The sequence below is a fragment of the Polyodon spathula genome, chromosome 3 (assembly GCF_017654505.1).
Source record: "Polyodon spathula isolate WHYD16114869_AA chromosome 3, ASM1765450v1, whole genome shotgun sequence".
In the NCBI taxonomy this organism is placed as follows: Eukaryota; Metazoa; Chordata; class Actinopteri; order Acipenseriformes; family Polyodontidae; genus Polyodon; species Polyodon spathula.
The window spans coordinates 83,826,528-83,846,960 of NC_054536.1; the positions used below are offsets into that span (position 1 = coordinate 83,826,528).

At 38.4% G+C, this 20,433-nt stretch overlaps 1 protein-coding gene across 1 annotated transcript in view; it reads left to right on the forward strand.

The window, feature by feature from the left end:
* Window positions 1-1,539: 1,539 nt before the first annotated feature.
* Window positions 1,540-20,433, forward strand: part of LOC121313521 (piezo-type mechanosensitive ion channel component 2-like) — a 181,866-nt gene continuing 162,972 nt past the window's right edge. Inside the window, exon 1 of the mRNA XM_041246172.1 lies at window positions 1,540-1,911. Coding sequence (XP_041102106.1) covers window positions 1,848-1,911 — 64 coding nt within the window. The 5' untranslated portion in view covers window positions 1,540-1,847. The remainder of the gene's footprint in view (window positions 1,912-20,433) is intronic.

Here is a 20,433-nt window from a genome sequence, read left to right on the forward strand (position 1 = left end):
AAAAAAAAAAAAAAAAAAAAAAAAAAAAAAAAAAAAAAAAAAAAAAAAAAAAAAAAAAAAAACAACAAAAAACAAAACAAAACAAACAAACAAAAAAAAAAACAACGAGAGGTGGCGCTGTAACGTTATCAACAGCAAGCAGGCTTTTGAGATAGCAGTCTCGAAGAAAACCTGTTGCAAGTATTATTGTTCTTTACATATTTCTTACAAGAACACTATTACTGTATTTGTATTTAACATAATGTAATCAAACAAACTACAAGATGTAATCTCCAAAGTCTACCAGACGCCATAATAATAGTAATACGGTATTTCATATTAGATTTTGAAATGTCACATTTTTCAATGTTTGTCAGTGTTACGTTACACATATGGAAACTACAACGCGGTATGTAATTCAATGTTACAGTATTAACGTAACATTATTTATTTCTTTCAATTCTCTCTCTGCGTAATGAAAATCTTTTTGGCCATAGGTGTAGGTGTATGCCTAATGTTTCATATATCGTTTATTTATTTTAATAAGTCGGGGTGTGTATAATAGATAGTATCAAATATGTATATTTATTAGGCTACAGTTTAACCAATTCGTCTTTAAACCACGCCACCTTGTCCTTCTTTATGTTGTATTATAGTACAGTATCTATCCCACAGCACCGGGTTAAAAACTACATTTGGTGTATTGGTTTGAGGCTCGAGGGTAAATTTGGTAGCCTAAATACTGATAACTTTCAAATTTTTACCAAATTGATTTTGGGTTGTTTGTTGTTTTAAATCACATTTAAACGGGTGTGTGCACAAACTGTGTTAATTATTTCCAATAAACACCCTGAAGAGATATCTAATCCCCAAAACACCGCGAAAAGGATGACAAGCATGTAGCACGCTCCCACGAGGAGCAATCACACACATGTATTGCCAGTTCTGGTCCCACCTCTTCTCTGTGTTTATTGGGGGCTCATTTTTATTCTGGCATCTTTCCCTGACTCCTTAGTGGTTTAGATACATGTCAGTTACAGGGTGGTCGTGCAAACTTTTCATTCAAAAGGAAAACAGGAGTCAGATGTGATTTGAGACCGGCAGCGGCAGTGCGAGAGCCTGAGCCAGACAACAAGAACTAAGAAGGGAATCTACATTTAGCGCCGGGATAAATCAAAACATTTTGAGATTGCAGAACACTGTTGCTGTTGTTTTGCTCACTTTCAGTAATGGATTGGGGAGTACACAGAACAATTGTGAATGGATAATTCGTTGTCTTTCCCCCATGTTTTTAGTTGGGGAAAGTGTCAGGAAACCACAGCTTGCATGAGATCCCTAAATCATGACTCATACTGCCCAAAGCAAAGGATTAAACAGGAGTTCTTTAATAATTAGTCTGTAAGAGACTAAAAGGGGAGGGAGAGGGGAGTGGATCTGTATATATCACTTTTGTGATTATATATATATATATATATATATATATATATATATATATATATATATATATATATATATATATATATATTATATTTTTCCTCGCAACGTTTCCTTGACGTTGCAGACTTTTTTTAAAAATGGGGTTTCCAAAGAGGGCTAGTTAAATGTCGACGCTGTCTGAACTTGCAAAGTAAGGCGATAACTCGGACTTCAGATCTTCTTCATGGGTTCCACTTACAGAGAACATGTTCACCAACTGATGAACCCTTGTCGTCAAAGTGATAGATAACACGACACAGGGCAATGCTCAGCTCTGTGGAAACTGGACAGGGGTGGACCTAAAGCATATGGTTTGGCCAGCTAAAGAGAGATTGCAAATAACTTCTCCGGAAACCCATTGTTGAACTTGCCAGAAGATAAATTCACAAGCAATGGCGTCAGAAGTGGTGTGTGGATTGATCTTCAGATTGCTTCTCCCAATATGTCTAGTTGCAGGTAAGTTTGTGTTGTTGTTGATGTAAAGAAGCAATTGCAGATTCCATTTAAAATATAGAAACTGCTGCATAGTGCATCTACACAACTTGGAATGCATATTTGAGAATAATACTATAGATATTGCTGAAATGCAAAATGTGTAGACCTCAGTCCGACAGTCAGGTATTCTTAGCAGTCACAAGTTGTGGTTGCCGGTTTGTACGCATTTTAGCCTTTTAACCCTAACAATGGCCAACCCATTCTGTTGAGCTCAGTAATGGTGCTTAATTGCTCCCTAGCAAGTGTGTATAAAAAAGTGCAATTCATGGGAAATATTTTAATACATTTCACTATTCAGGAATTGAATGTGAATTCAATACGCTACCGAGTATTTCCTTTAAATTATTTTGATCTTTGTGCAAAATATTTATGGTTAATTATAATAATCTTTGGAAATGACCAACTAATAACCAGTTAGCACATGCTAAGAAACTTTATTTTTGTATTTATTTATTGTAATTATACGTTTAGCTAGTTAAAAAGCTGGGATACTGGAACATTTAAATAATGTCATACTGGGAATTGAAAATATTTTGTTTGCATGTAACAGCATGTTCCTCAAATAATTCGGATGCCTTTTTGTGACTTGACAGCAGCTAAATATATAAGCCTGCAAACCATGTAAAACGGATCTTAACAATTCTTTAACAATAAAATGTGTCATTAGCATTTAATGATTTACAGCTAATCATTTTGAGATCCATTTATTAAAACATAGGCTATTACCTACTACCAAAAAACACCGACCTGTTTACATGTCCTCACACCTGTTTTTATTTATTTATTTTCCTGAAAATAAAATAATGACCCGAACAGATGCGTATTGAAATTAATGGCACATTTTATATAAAAGCGTTTAATCAATGTTAGCGAAAAGTCCAGTTTATGTGAGAACATTTTTGTTCACAGAGAGCTGCAAAAAAACAGAATATATATGTAACAATCTTATAATATCACTCACCTTATTGTAATGTAATATAATAATATATACAATTTCATAATAACATCCATGTAAATTGTTACATGAAATATTACAAATATTACTACAAAATATTGTTAATTGGTATGAGGTTATGTATTTTCTTTATTTTATTTTCTACGTTCTTATTGTATTCCTTTTTATAACATACTTTTATACATTTGATCACACGGTTAAAGCTGGACTTTAACGGATTATTTGTACCTTTATGCAGGCAGGTGTCAAAGTACATTTGCAAAATTGAAACCGTGAAACTTTCTCGATATGAAATCGTGCTCGTTTCTTTATTTTTCACTCGTCCTGGTTATCGTAGGCTAAACGCATACAGCAGCAATCATTCGTGATGTTATCAGTCTCATCCATTTGTTGAAGAAATTGATTTTATCACCTCCACAACCGGGTTCTGCTTCAAAACAGATTAAAGCGCTTGATGTGACCCGTTATATAGCGGAACCCAGGTGCTGGAGGTAAGGGGACGTGCGTCCACTGTGAAGTGCTTTGAGATATTAACCAGAAGCAACTAGTTAAAAAACAAAAACCCTTAGTAAAAACAATTGCCCCAACTAAATGAACATATTTTTTTGAAAAACAGTAAACAGTGAATTAGTTTTACTAGGGTTCAAACCTGTTAACACATTTGTGTGTGATTTGTTGTTTACACATCAAAATAAGTAGATTCAGCATGCATAGTGACGCAGTGCAACTTGTTATAAGAGTTATTTTACAAACTTAGATATTGGAACCTGGTTTAGATTGATGTCTAAACCCTGCTGTTTGCCTGAGTGACATATATACAAATTTAGCAAGCATTTAATGATGTGTGACTTAATTTGATCAAAAGTCATTTTTGTGTTTTAATATGCCTTGTGTGTCAACATGGATGTTCTAGGCTAAAAACGTTATCACAGACTCTTCTCGTTTGGTAGTCAGAGAAGTTTACAATCTATCGTTCTTAGAAAGTGACAAATCACATTTTAATATACTGATTTGTGAAGAAAATAATTTTATTTATCTGCTACAACACGTCTAGTGGAAGAGACAGTGATCGAATGCACAGATCTTGATCTTGGGAAACATACATTCATACAATAAACATTACAAACAGGTTTAAAGATCTCTCGATCACCACTGAATGTCTAGGTCCCACGGTGACCGATAGGATTGTGAAAGACTGCTAAGAAACCCGTGTGTGGCTCCGGTAATGTTTAAAAGCAAATGGAATCCTCTCTAATCATCAGCGATTGACTTACTATATCATAATGTGGTTTATTTCCCTGTGGCTTTAACAGTACAAAAATAGTTTATATATATTTCAATACAATTATGATTTGTATATTCTATATGTTTTGACTAGAAGACGATACAGTATAACAGCTGTTTTTTTTTTTTAGTACACACTTCTCTTGCTCTATCTCAGCATACCCATAACAACCTACTCTCTTCTACTAAAGCCTCCCCGTGAGATACCTAAAGTAGAGACAGGATGAAAGTGGAACCTTGGTATATTTAGCATCCGTTTACATTAACAGTTTAATCAAACTAACTTAATTTAAGATGGTGGTAGTTGTTTTTTGTTACTGCTTCCAAACAGATTAAGAGGGTGACTGTTAACGCTCACCCTATTATGTTGATTGTGGCAAGATGACAGAGAGTGAGGCTCAGAAACACTTTCAAAGTTCAAAAATAAAGCTTTTAAATCAAAATACATCAAATAAATAGGCACAAGGGCCAAACAAAAAAAAAAAAAAAAAAAAACAATTAAACACCAAACAAAACTTACAAAATAAAGCTTCCAGGCTGGGTGTTGCCTTCACTGGTTTCAAACACACACAAAAAAAACACTCTGGCTCTCCTTCTCACTCTTCAACCTCTCCCAAAACTCTCCTCCCTACTGGGAGGCTGAGGCCTCTTTATGCCAGGTGGCTAAATGATAATTGAATAATTACATTAGTTGATTGCTCCCACCTGGGGCAATCAACCTGGGCAGGGAGGAGAATTTAACTCCATCCCTGCCAGTATTTCCACCTCCCCAAATCAGCCAAACTCCCCCCCCCCCCCCCCCCCTCTGGTGGGAGAGGCGGGAATGGCAGCTTATTTCCCTCTGGTGGCAGAGGTGGGAACAGCAACCCATCTCCCTCTAGTGGCAGAGGCAAGAACGGTGGCCCATCTCCCTCTAGTGGGAGAGACGGGAATAGCAACCCATCTCCCTCTAGTGGCAGAGGCAAGAACGGTGGCCCGTCTCCCTCTAGTGGGAGAGACGGGAATAGCAACCCGTCTGGTGGATGAGGCAGGAACAGGAACCCCTCATGAACAGCAGTCGGAGACGCTGGATCCTCTGGAACAGCAGGCAGATCCTCTGGAACAGGCGAAGACGGTGGACCCTCTGGAATAGGCAAAGACAGCGGATACTCCGGCAACGTCAGTTCCAGCTCCTCCAGTAGCAATGGCTCCAGGCACTCCGGCATCGGTGATGGTGGCTGTGGACAACCTTTGAGGTTTGGCTGGCACCTCCTGCTGTCACACTCAGGTGCGCCTACACTGAGCTCCTCTCAGCAGCATGTGCAAGGGCTGCTGAGGGGTGTCAGCCTTCTCACCTTCTGGCTCTAGGATCCGTGGCTCCTCCCCTTCTGGCCTTACTGTTTGAAACAGTTTCAAAGTTCAAAAATAAAGCTTCTAATCAACAAAATACACAGAAATACATCAAATAAATAGGCACAAGGGCCAAACAAAAAGGTTTCAAAACAAAAACAATTAAACACAAAACAAAACTTACAAAAAAAATCTTCCAAGCTGTGCATTGCCTTCACTGGTTTCAAACACACACAAAAACATCTGGCTCTCCTCCCTACTGGGAGGCTGAGGGCTCCTTTTATGCCAGGTGGCTAAATGATAATTGAATAATTGCATTAGTTGGGGCAATCAACCTGGGCAGGGAGGAGAATTTAACTCCATCCCTGCCAGTATTTCCAAGGGCAGAGCCCTGCTCTGCCACATTGACATTGTTCATCAAATTGCTTAATTTGAGAGTGAATATATATATATATATATATATATATATATATATATATATAAAATATGTATGTATCAAACATTAATTTGGAGGCTTTATGACCCTGGGGATAGCAACACACATTGCTTAATTGTATAGTTAATGTAACAATTGCTTAATTGTATAGTTAATGGGCAAATGCTGATCAGATGCGAGTGATCAAGTTGGGGTTAAAAAGGTTTCAGTTTTTGTGTTCAGGGAGAGGGTTGAAGTGGAGAGAGAGGAAAGAAAGTGAAGAGTGGAAAAGTGCGTCGGAAAAAGAAAGAGTTTTCTGACAAAGAAGTGCTGGAAGGTGATTTGGATTAGGTGATTAATGGAATTAATTTAAACAGGGGAACAAGCTTACCCTGCCCTGCATTAGAGAGCACTACTGTTAACCAGTAGTTAGCGCCTAAAGAAGGGTTAAGTTTTGTTTTGTGTTTTTGTTTGTTTGAAATTTCAGTTTGTTAATAAACGTACACCACAGTGTTTAAAGAGCACTTCCATTGTATCGTGTGTAATTAGAGACAGACACTACAGTAATGTAGTGCACTAGTTTGAGGTTGTTTCCAAAATGGTACGTTTGCACCTAGAGCTTGATTGCACATCTCCAACAGCTGTTTTGATTTATAGAGTAATATACAAGATGTTTACACCAGCAGCCATAGTTTTTCAAATAAATATTTATATTATAGTACCATACCAAACAAATATTTTCATTACATGTATGTTTTAAATCTTTTGTGATTACATTGACATTATTCTAAACACATTCCTATACATTGTCAATGAAGGAAAAGTGTTTTTTGTCTGCTTTATAGTCATTTTAACATGGTGGTTAGGAGGAATGCCATCATATTCATATTAAACAGGTTTTGTGGTTTAGGTAAAAAATTGTACTATAATTCAGTTAATTCAAAGGTGTGGTAGTCCAGTCATTCATTTAGAGAATTCTGTGATAGAAAAAAAACGTTTCCATTACTTTTAAGGGAATAATCTTTAACCTCATAAATTACTAATGTGGAAGAGAATAAGCAGCTTCCTGATGTCATAAACACACGTTTAATATTTCATGTTGTTCTTTGCAATGGCAAATCACTTACTGCAGTGGTTCCCAACCTTTTTCAATGTAGGGACCACCTTGATGTTTGGGTTTTTCCCATGGACCACTTGCCACTTTTTCACAACAGCATTTTGAAACTAGGTGTATATGTACAAGTACTTCGCCACCAGTTCATCAAGGAATGTTGTCATTTTACACTTGAAAGTTACTGATGGGTTTTTTTTTTTTTTAAATTGTGTGCTTTGTAGATAAATGGCTTCTGAATTTTGCAGGATTAAGAAGTTTGACAAAACCTCCTGACAAACAATGCACTGGGGCTTGGGTCGTCCTCAGATCCAGTAAATGTAAATACCAGTGGAGGTCCCCTCAACCGTTACCTTGTGTAGAAAATTAATCTATCCATTTCTAATGCAATTTATCGCCAACTTCGCTCGATGTACATATAAACACTCCGGAATATGAAGACGAGGTGGGTGGGAAGCACTTCTCGTGGCTGAGATGTGTAAATTAAACAGGATTGGTGGTGCACAGTCGATAGGACAGACTGTACACATTTATTTATTAAGAGTTTTCTTTTGGCATATAGTCTTATGAAACCCGGCTGAATAAACCTGTATAATAACATGGAGCTGAAATCGATTATTCACACTATGGTACTGTTCACAATTCTAAGTCAACAAATACAGCTTCTTTGTTTTACATTAATTTTTTGTTACTATATGAGCTAACCTCTCCAAAAATGTACAATAGGGATATTCATATATCCCTGGCAACACCGTAACACATGGTGTATATTGTTGAAAACTAAAAGTACTGTGTTTAATGGCTATTTTATTTGTTTAATTTAGTCGTTCCATTTTATTTAGGAATATTCAATGAAGTGCGTTGCTTTTCTGTGACGCAAAAAGGCAGGGACAGCGAGATTATGTTTTTTTTTTCCTGAACAGTGAACACAAGCAGTAGAATGTGCACGGATTAAAAAGATGTGCATTTATGTGAGTGTTAGATATAGATTTTGTTTTATTTAGATAATGCTGGCTAAAATAAGAAGTTTGTAATTTTGATAGGACAAATGTGCCTTGTAGGGGAGACCGGGGTTGGTTGTCACAGTGCTTGTAACTATGACACTAGACGGCGATGGCATGTGATACTAACACTGAAATGTGTGTTTTATTGTCCGGAAATCAACCATCTTGGACTTTGAGGTCAATGCCACTGAACAAAGGTTAGCAGATTTCATTTTTTTCATTCCCAATAACTCTTAGTAGTATTGAGGTTTGTTTGAACTGATGGTCATGTTAAATAGAATCCGATAATAACTTTGGTGCAAAAACAAAACCACTAGACATGTGACTGAGAGAATCCAGTTATTAAGTACAGTCTGGTTGGGGCAGGTTGTCACAGTTTTTGGGGTTAATTGTCACAAGTGACAACCAGCCCCAGCAATAGCCTATATTTTTGTGGGACCTGTGTCCACCAGCGATGACAATGTGACCTGTGGACCCAGCAGACCTATACCCACCACTGATGGCAATGCCATACCTGGACCCTGTATTTCTATGCATATATATATATATATTAAAGAAACTGAGAGGCTGCCATACATGCTCGCTCGGGTTCTTTTCCTTTCTAAAACACGATCCAACGTACAGATTTGAAAGAAATGGTGCTGATGCGCACTTTAATTAATTATTACAAAATAAAGTGAACAAAAACAAAACCTAGCTCTGTTTGAGCACTAACTGTACATTTGTCAGTTCCCTGACTCAATCGCAGGACAGCTAAGCTGTTTGTGACAAATCATACAAAAAACACAGTTTTTCAAGATTAAAACAAAAGGCTTCCCACAGTACCTTTGAAAACTATTGTGCACACTATCAATCAGGCTCCTTCACACAGCAGCAGCCCTGAAGGGACTGGCTGCTCTCCTTAAATACTCTGTACCTGGTTCTACTTTACAATAATAGTCAGGGGCAGGTGATAATTAACAAATTAACGTTTATCAGCCTATCAACCTTCTGGGAGGTGTAGTCCTGCATTTCACTGGACTACATTTTCTCACTATATATATATATATATATATATATATATATATATATATATATATATATATATATAAAAATATATATTTCATTTTTTATATGCAAGAGAGTCGTATTGTGATCCTGTGTTACACAGTAGAAATGTTATTTTTAAAAATTAAAATATTGTATTATTTTCTAATGTAAAAGCAACCACATAATTAGTGACAGTCAACCACGGTATGGGGCAGGTTGTCACAGGTTAGCAACGCCTTTTCTAAATATCATATTTTGAATAGTTATGCTGATGTGAAAACATCCATTTGTACATGAAGCGTATTCCTGAATTTAATGAGGAACAGAACCTTGCAGAATGTCACTGGATTGAATCAAATAATAAAGAGTAAAACGTGTGACAACCAGCCTCGGTCTCCCTTGATGTGTAACAGTTATTTAGTCAGTATTTGTTTCACATAAAAAAGCTGTTTCAGTTAATGGTGGCTTTGAAGACGATGTTTGGTATTAAATCAAAGGGAGCTGTAATATATATATAAATTTATAAACGCACCCGTAATAAAAGAAAACAGATGGAGGGGATGCAGACTACATACATATCTTATAATGATATACAGTACAATGTGGTTAACCTTTTAAGTATCAAGCGTTTTTATGTCCTTTTTTCAGAACTGGGGAACATACAGTACTTCAGAAACCATATAAACTTTTTACTTCAACACAATATTTGTTTTTATTTATTTAGTTTTTTTAAATGTGTGTGTGTGTGTGTGTGTGTGTATATATATATATATATATATATATATATATATATATATATAATAATTATATTAAAATATTTAGTGTCACGTTTATATTCGAGTCTTTTAAGTGAGATAGAAACATCACTCTTATTTTTTAATAAGATTATTAAGATTAAGATTTTCTCAAAATAAATATTTAAAAATAAAATAGTTAATTAATTCCATTATTATCAGTAATAAGGAAAAAAAAAAAAAAAAAAAACGTACCAGACAAATTTAGTACATGGAATAGTATCTGCTTATATCCACCGTTTCTTGATATTTGTAAATGTGTGTGGCAAAGTGGTGAGTGGATACAGGTGAATGCAGTGCAGAGTGGATACAAATTAGACAGACAATTACTTTCAGGTCCAAGGGTGTTTATTGAAATGATCTGACAATGCCCAGAGCCCGAAGGTAAACACCTGTAAATAATAAATGCTGGAGTGATACAGCCGCGTGTATCGCTCGTAACTGTAATCCCCGGGTTTGACCCGCAACCAAAAGTCCAGGTTTTACACACACATTCACACTAAACACAAACACAGTTAACAGTGAGTGATATTACGTGCTAGTGGTGTAAATACGGTTCTCCGTGAAATGTAAGGGTGAAAGTGATGTCCGGGTTGATGCTGGCTTGTGCTACAGCTCCGGATCGTGTTACTGGTAGTCTATTGAAACAGTTATAGCTGACACTAACAAACACAAAACAAACACTCACGTTATTCAGCAATACAGGGTTCCTTTTAGGTAAAATCCAACCATTTACAAAGGAACAGATTACTTTGCTACGCTATTTATACCCTCCCTCATGACCCCTGGGTTAACGAGCGCACCTGCTTCTCCAATCCGCAGATGCCACGCTGTTTCCCGCCTAGGTCATTGAGTTCGGGTACCGTAGCTCCGCCCCTTTTCTAGCAGACCGACTTCCACCTACCCATGGGAATAAACTGTCATGCCTTTTAGTCCAGGGTACTCTGTTCCCTTTACATAGCACCCTCACAGGTCGGGAGGGAAATCTAACACCAAGCATCATTCAACATCTGTCACAATATTCTAATAACATATGTTAAAACATATGAGACAGAATAAATGTTCTAATATAACTAAGTCAATTGTAATTAGTGTTTTCCTGTTTTATTTTCTTTGCTGTAAACAAGTGTGTCATGTTTTGTTTCTCTGTGCGACTGCAATGTTGCCACCCTTTACAAACGAATTGCCCATCTCAGTGACGTCACACAAAAAACAAACAAGCAGGCAATGAAATTCAATTCCTCCGCTATCCAAGGATATGTGTTAATAAACTGTACTGAAAATTGTGGTGACCCAGCAGGTCAAAGAAACAGTGTGTTTTTTTTTATCTTGTTTATCTCGTCACAGGCCAGGAATGACACTTCTTCGTGTTAAACATTCACAAGCTGTTTGTTGTGTTGCTTAGAAATGTATAACCAAATGTTATGAGAGTTGTTTGCGGACCACCAGGAGTTTACTCACGGACCACAGGTTGGGAACCACTGACTTATTGTGTCTGAAATGGCAAAAATAAATTAATAAACAAGCCTTTAAAATCTTATTGCAGAGTGTTATTTGGTAACTGTTTATTTATTTATTTTTCGCCAGTGTGCAAACCCAACCTTCCTGAGCATGCAAAGGCATCATAATATATTTTTTTTAACAGATCCTAAACAGGACCTAGATAAAAAGAAGAATGTAAGTGTTGTTTGCTCTGCAGTTACAGAGTCTGACCCCTGCAGGCGAGATGACGTTTCTAGGTTTATAGCACTGTAGATGCTTGTGTGAACAAGTCTGGCTTGCTGGTCCAGTGGTTAGATGCTTTACATGTACAATCAACCCACAAAAGTGACTTTTAGAATTGAAATCTGAACAATGCAATAGACACCTCACTCATTTATTAAGTGCTTAATAAACGTTTTTCAAATTTCTGGTCGGCGACATTAGCAATCTATTGTAACATCACTGTGATTATGTATTCAAACTTGGTGTAATTCTCACAGCAAATTAGCTTCTAGTTTTTTTTTTTTTTTAAATGCCATTTGTTCAATGCAAAATAATAATATATTTTGGAACCAGCTAGGGCCCAGCTAAGGGCTGCGTTAATACAGCTCATTTCAGGTAGCTTTTTCCAATTAGCGAGAATTTAAATAACATGTCTTTCTGGAGCAAACTGTTTCCAATTATTAACGGAGTGGACCGTTCATATGTCTTCTGGGACTTCCTTATTATACAGTGTATGCTTTTTGTTATTTACCACAAGTATAACAACATAAAGGTTAGAAAATAGTGCAATACACACATGGTTTAATGTTGCTAATCAGTTTAAATGGTACTATAACCATGTTTTTAAGTTTTAGAGAGTTATATCAACCCCACTCCTATTAAATTGGCTTAAATCCTAAAATAAGTAAATAAACTTTTCTTTTTACTGTTCACAGTGAATTGTATTTTAACATTATGACATATCTGTGCTATTTCCCTAGATGTGCAGGCTTCATGCATATCTCTCTTGTTAAGCTATTCCAAAGTGAATCAGCTCCCAGAATGTATAGATGTAACTTATAACATGTGAATGGGCTGGTCTATCTCTGAAGCTACTCGTGCCAAACATTTATTTACCGTCATGAAGCAAAGCTCAACAATCGGACACACTCCCAAAAATCTGTACAATGTATTGCACTACTGTTACACTCACTATACTTGCTGTTGTGGAAAACTGTGGACGCTATTCACAAAGCTTTAACTGCGTGTACATTCCATCAACTACATCAATAACATTATTATTTCCATTTCTTCTGTACATGTTCAATAGTGTTAGTTTTTGTTGATTAAATATATTATTAACTGAACCCAGAAAATGGTTAAGTTTGAGCCTTGACTTAAATACTATTTCCATGTGAGATTGTAGATGGGAATGGAGAAAACTGTGGGTCTTGATTGGTGTAAAAGGCTGCAACTAGCCCCTCTTGCAGAGGCTGGGGATTAAGGAGGAGTGCCAGTGGGTTATTGGAAAAAGCAGCCAAAAGTTAAAAGTGGTTATTTGTTTATAATTTGCCTTGGTTTTATAATTACTCAGTACTATTTCAACTGATGCTTAATTTCCTGCCCTTTTGTCTGATCGCTTTCTCCTAACCCTTCACACTGTAATTGAAACTAACAATATTCTATAACAGTTTAAGGCATTTCAAACTGTATTTAATCAATCAAAACAGACTTCAATGAACTCCTGTGTTAAAGCTTCATAGGACCAACATATAAGTTCAAACCCTAGTTCAGACATTACTATGATCCAAAGGAAATTAATTTGAAAAACAAATAACTTATTTAAAATGTCAACACATTGAAAATCCACCGTCTCTTAAGTAAGACATAGTGAAGATCCAGTGATTTGCTATCGCCTGACGAGAGAAAAGCTGCTTTTGTAAGATCATCTTTCTAAAGTAAGCCATTATGGTAACCTGCACGATTGCCTGAAATGCAAACATTCACAACAGAAAAGAATACTTTGTACAAAAATGTCTGAACAAATTGGTGTGAAAGTCGGTATTAATTACTGGCCTTCAGCATTATCTTATTTTTTCTGAAGTGACAGATATAATGGATGAGCAGTGTAAGCTGTGGTCTGATGGTTATACGAATGTTTACCTGGAGAACCTTCTTCTAAAACTCATACTGCTGTCACCCTTTGCAGCACATATAAATGCTGATAAGTGCTCTAAACAGATTTAAGTGAGGACAAGCTGCATGTTTTTTTTTTTTTCCTGCTGAATATAAAGGAAAGAAAACACAAAGCCATTGAAATAGGATAGTATGCAAGCTAATCCCTGTTAAAGGTAATTTGTTGGTGCTGACATGTATTTCCATTTGTACAGGTCCCATTCCCTACACAAGCTATAGTGCAAAACAAGTTCCCTTTTAATTCGAAGATGACCAACAACTATTGGGATATGCCTGCCACAGGTCAGGTGTTTACTGAGCATTTTATGTCGGAGGTGCTGATTGGCTACTCCGGGGAGTGACGTCCTCTGTCCTGCCTACCGCAGAGATCACGTTCTCTTTTGCTTGGCGACTGTAGGCTGCTTTTCTAACCCTACAGCATCTGCTGTCTGTGTGTATTTTCCTCTGCTTTTTGCAGCTAAATTAAATAAAAGCGAGAAAAGGGAGACACGTATTCCTCAACTGGGACCTGGCACTGCCGCACCTGCTGTTGAGTTGACGCCTCTGTGCTGACTTGGCCCACCCACTCGGTGTGTGCGGCCCAAAAAAACCCAAACTCTTCCTTTCAGCTTTTGAGGTGTGAGTGCATGTGTGCTGGTTTTTTCACTGCCTTGCAATGAAAAAAAAAACAACCAAACAAAAAAACAATAACAACGTGTGCTTCCTCCACTGGACCTGATCTAGCCCCCTGTAGAGTAGACTCCACGGATACATTGACCCACCCACCTCAGTGTATTGGGTCTTAATAAAGAAAAGCCCCGTCCCCCCCCTCCTTCATCTGCCTTCTAGCCCTTCACAGAGCATAACCTATGTTCAAGCTCCAGCCCATTGAGCTTGCCGCTTCAAGGAGCAGTAAGAGGCTGAGACACTCGAAACAGGCTGAGGACATCTCCGAACTGAAGAGCCAGGTGGCTTAAGTTCTGGAGTACCTGGTCAGGCATCAGACTCTTCCACCTGCTCCTGTCCCATCTCCGCCTCTGGCACCTGCCCTGGAACCGACCGGTGGTCACCCCAGATGTCTCAGAGCACCAGAACAGGAACAGGATGCGATTTCAATCACGGCATCCTGGGTTGGTGACTACTTCCTGCAGGAGGAGACGGGCCCCAGCTGTGAGGTCACCTCAGAGACTGGTACTACCCCTCCCTCAAGCTCAGTTTGGGCACTTATGAAGCAAGCCTCCAAGTTCCACCAGGTTCCCTGGAAGGCAGTGCCTGAACAGCGGCGTTATGTTTTCAGAACGGTGCAGACTTCAACTCCCCAGCCCTTCCCGGTGTTCCTGGATTTTCTGGAGCAGTTTTCATGGCACCGACTGGCCTCGGTGCTGAGTGTCTCCAAACACTCAGCCCCGCTGGCAGGCCTTGTAGTGGCGCACAGACAGCTTTGGCTGACAGACAAGTTGGCAGTGCTGGACACGCCTATCTCCCCCGGCCACACTTGCACCTCAGACTGTTGGGTGACGCCACCATATACACCGGTTACATGCTGCGGTTCCATGCAGGCCCTCCTCTCTTTCAAGGTATCACAGTTACATCCCTGAGCATCCCTCTCCAGGTCTTGGCCCTCAGGCAGAAGTAAAAACTTTGCTTCAAAAACAAGCCATTCGCCTTGTAGAATGTTCTCAAAGTGCGTGGATGCCATCATAGCTCCCTTGCGGATGCAAGGAATCAGGTTGTTGAATTACCTGAACTGGTTGATTTGCTCCCAGTCACAGGAGAGCGCCGGGACCCTCATGGCGATAGTGAAGGACCATCTGGTGAGACTGCGTCTCGCCGTCAACGATGCCCAAAGCCAATTAATACCGGTGCAGAGTATGGTTACTTGCATCTCCGGCTGGATTCCCTTACAATGCGAGCCTACCAGTTAGGCGACAGAGTGGCTGCCATTCACAACTGTCTAATCCTGTTTCAACAAGGATCCACAATACAATTGGTGTTGTGTCAGAAATTACTGGGTCTGACAGCTGCAGCTTCATCAGCCATCCAGCTGGGGTGCCTGATTCAAGCGGGGCTCAGTGCCTTCTGGCTACATCCCAAATGTGATAGACACTGTCGGCTGACCGTGTCTCATGTATGTGGGGAAGGCATGCACTGGTGGAGGCAAGCCTCACACCTGCGCAAAGGTGTAAGGATGGGAGTGATTCACAGCCATCAGGTAGTGATGACAGATGCATCCAACTCGGGTTGGGGTAAGGTCTGGGCAGGCAGAGGAGTCCGCTGGTCCTGGTCGGGTCACTGGACATCCCTGCACATAAATGCGCTGGAGCTGTGAGTGGTTCACCTCCCTCTCCAACATTTGCTTCCAGTGCTTCAGAGGAGACCAATCCTTATCTGCACTGACAACATGTCACTGGTAGTGTATGTAAATCGTCAGGGAGGTTTCACCGCATAGCCTTTCGCCTACTGACCTGGGCAAAAGAGAATCTACTGCCACTCTTGGGAGTGGTGAATTGGGTGGCGGACTTCCTCTCGAGGGATGGTCCTCACCTGTCAGAATGGCGACTTCACCCTCAGGTGGTAGAGCACATTTGACAACATGGTGCTTGGATGTTACATCCTCCTAGAAATGACGTCCTTCCCAAGAGAAGTCTAGATGTGGTATTGGAGGCTCTCAATAAGGCCCTGTTTGAGCCTATATTTTCCATAGAGTTGAAATCTCTCTCAATGAAGACAGACTTTTTATTAGCCATTAACTCCGCCAAGCGGGTTAGTGAGCTACAGGCTCTGTCAGTGCACAGTTTCTGTATGCATGTTTAGGATGATGGAAATGGTGTTGTTACAAACGAACCCCACTTTCCTTCCTAAGGTAGTCAATCAGTGGGACTGAGGCTTTATATTCCCCTCATTTTTGTTCTGAGGATTGATTTCCCTCTGCCTGGTTCGGGCATTGAGATGTTATGTGGATAGGACAAGAGTGCTGCGTCAGTATGACCAGCTCTTCATCTGTCACGGTGAAAGGACTCTGGGTCAAGCCCTCTCGAAGCAGCGACTATCCCACTGGATTGTGGACACCATTTCGACTGCATATACCAATGCTGGCCTATCCCTACCTGGGAAGGTGGCCACGCACTCTTCCAGAGGGGTGGTACATCATGGGTCCTCTTTAAAGGAGCTTCATTGACCGAAATTTGTACTGCGGCTGGCTGGGCTGCTTGCTCTGCATACATTTACCAGGTTCTACCGACTTAATGTGGTAGAACCCTCTATGCCTTCATTAGGCATAAGGGCCATTAAGGTTGCACACTTACACCACAAACATTAGTTCGGTGTTAGTGAAACATCCCTCATCTGCTGTCCACTCACACTCCCTCGTGGCGGCTTTGATATACTTCCCCAAAAGTATGGTTGTTGGTCGTCTTCTAATTGAAAGGGAATAATAGGTTACGGATGTAACCTCGGTCCCCTGAAAGAGATGACAACCAACAAACCTTGCAAGGTTGCATCAGCTGCATACTTGGGTTCTATGCAAAAGAGAACGTGATCTCCGCGGTATTGTTTCCACGGTAGGCGGAACCGAGGACATCACTACCCGGAGGGGCCTATCGGCAGCTCTGACATAAAATGCCCAGTAAATACCTGACCTGTGGCAGGCATATCCCAAAAGTATGATTGTTGGTCATCTTCTCTTTCGTTTTCAAGATTTTCTAAAGTTAAGAAAGATTAAAACGTAACAGAATAACTTATTATTATTATTATTATTATTAATTTTATAAAACAATACCTTTTTGTTGCCTCACCCTGAGATCTGCTTATAGCTGTATTTTAAACATTAACATTACACAATAAAAGGCACGAACTAAAATGTCTGTCTGCTTGAATCATTTAAGTTTTACTGTTTAAATGTATCTGAGTTTTTTGTGAATCGTACGCTTTACTTTGTAGAGTGTTAGCAACAATTGTTAAGACACATTGTAGCACTAGGGGTGCTGTTTTGCTTTTAGTTTTTTTTAAGGTACACAATTTGTGTGTGTGTGTATATATATATATATATATATATATATATATATATATATATATATATATATATATTTAGATCTATCTAACCTCAAATTAAAAAATTAGTGTCTCGGTGGTCAAACCGACTTCTGGAGTCAAGTGTGGCTCTCCTGACATTTAAATCTGGTAAAAAAAAAATATATTATACCTTGTTTTGTGCCCTTATAAACAGATTTTGTTTTAGAAATTGTACTGTGCACCTTTGATTTGGTTACCAGCTTCAAATTTTTTATGCACATCTCTAATAATACAAGAAGCTAAAAAGGATGTTAAAAATAGGTACTGTAGATGGTCTAAAAAGTTTATATACAGGATCATGTCAATGTGAACAAAAAAAAAAGTTTGTTTAGGACCATATCATTATTACTCATATACTGTACACATACAGTATGCTTTTGGTTATTTTTTTTCTCACAACAAGCAGCATAAAGAGAGCTTTCGTAGTTTTTCTTAGATGTTTCCTGCAAGTGATCTGACTGCACCGCTGTGAAATATGGCCAGCAATATGAATGTATACAAAGTCCTAACTATACCTATTCTGAAAAATAATGTCACCAAGCCAATTAAATCAAGACTTCTAAAAACAGCCTGCAATATATCACACTTCTTACTGCGATGAGGTATGTTAAAAACTTTTCTGTTTGTAATGGTTCATTTTGGATTCAGTACTTACTAATAGATCAAAAGCCAAACTGGGAAAAAATATACTTTTTGCACCGATCCCTGTGAGATTAATGATAACTTATTTATTTGTAAAATTTTATAAGCAACACTTAAGAAGTACATTTCAATTAATAAGCTGCAAAAAATTGAGAAACCGAGATAACTGTACATCCAACAAAGAGAGCAGGGGTATAGTATTGTACCTCCCGGGAGTATATATCTGCAATTAATAACTGTTGTACGCAAAAAATTGCTTGTTTAGTAATCTGCTAATTGTATCCTTTTTCATATTATAGTAAATACAAATTATTATTATTATTATTATTATTATTATTGTTATTTATCATACAATTTTATCCAAAGCAACTTACAGAGCCTAGGGGGTGAACTATGAATCATCAACTACAACTGCTGCTGCAGAGTCACTCACAATCAGAATTTACAATAGCAATTCAGCTGGAGCATCAAAAAGTAGAGGTGAATAATACATGTAAAGACAAGGTAAAATAAAACAAAAAGATCTCTGCTTTAGAAAAAAAAGTGTAACAATCCAAAGAGATCATAGTCATGTTTTAAGTAACTGCCTGTTTACTTATTGTTACTGCTCATGTTGTTTTCATTGTTTAGTTCACATTATGAATTTCCAGAGGAGTCAAAAAGAAAGGTTATGCCAGCAGCTGTATAATCTAGTTCACCGGCAGCGTTTGCCTACCAGTAAAAATGTAGGAGAGTCCGGTAAGTGCAAACTGATAAACTGATGCCTACTGAAAATGATGCAGACCTATATGGCAGTAAGTAGAGAATGGTAAAATTGACTGTGACCCATAGGGGCTGTATATAAAGTTACTGTACTAGGCTTTGCTCTTCTCAGTACTAACATACAGTCATGCTCTATGTGTTCTATTAAAAATAAAATCAGTTTGGACTGATAAGTGTTTTGAAATGAATTTCAGAGACAAGAATGAATGTTCTCTTTTGCAAAGCTGGAAAACCTACAAATGTCAAATTACCTTCTGTTGGAATACTGTTAGTGTCTTCGGTATGGTAGTCAAGCAAATATACCTTGACTTTTATACCATAGTTACTTTTAGAGCAAAAAACGTAATGTATTCAGTAGTGATGTATTAACTGCAGATGCCTATATTGTATGTTTTAATAGCCTCTGTGTAGGAAAATATTACAGATAAAGGGTATGTCAGTAACTGGGGCCACAAATGATTACAGTATTACTTGGAATTACCACCAGCTTTGAATTACCACTGCTCTTGAATAAGCAATCGGATATCAGATTTGTAATAGACGCCGTCCTTGAATAAACGCCGCTCTCGATAATGAAACGTGGACATTTTCTTCCCTACCCCACCTCAAATAAATGCAGTGCTTAATAAAGAAACGCATAAAAAACACAGTATGGCAAAACATTAGAAATTGAAACAAAATTAATCAAAATAACATGTATTTAAAGTAATACAATTACACACTGGAGCATACCGGTATTTTACTGTAAAGTTTAGCAATGCTTGTACTGCAGTACAACAGCACTTTGAAAGTAAAGTAAAGGACAGGGGGATCACTCAGGTGTTTCTACATTAATGAGACAAGAAGTGGCTTTATTCATATCAATGAATGATCTGTGTAATAGCTGCCGTGTTCTTACTTACTGAACAATGCTGTGGTTACAGGCAACACCGTGATAGAGAAGACAGTTGTATTGGGATTTGTAGTTGCAGTACCAACATGCAGTATAGAGGCTGATTGCGGAAGCCATTGACTGGATTTGTTAAGAAAAAAATATGATTGAGATGCAGTGGTAACCAATAGTTTATAGCCATCAGCTTACCATACCAGCAATAACCATACCAGTATGTAGTGTGTGTGTGTATATATATAATATATATATACATGATGACGACGACATAGCAGAATTTGAAAATAGATCTCTGAACCCAATCATATTCATCTGTGTTTATATGTTCAAAGTAAACACTGAAGTGAATACTTACTACAGGCACTGTATCTTTTGGAGCGGATGCTTTACTCCTTGATGTAAACAAAGTGCCCGTCTGTGTAGCATGGCGATGCAGTCGCCTCGATTTGTGTTGTAGGCATTTTTTGAGTTGCGCACAGCCTCCCTGGGCACGCCACCCAGCCAATCTGGGCCTCCCAATCAGCTCAGCGCTGGGTGAGCCTACCTGCTCAATTGGTTG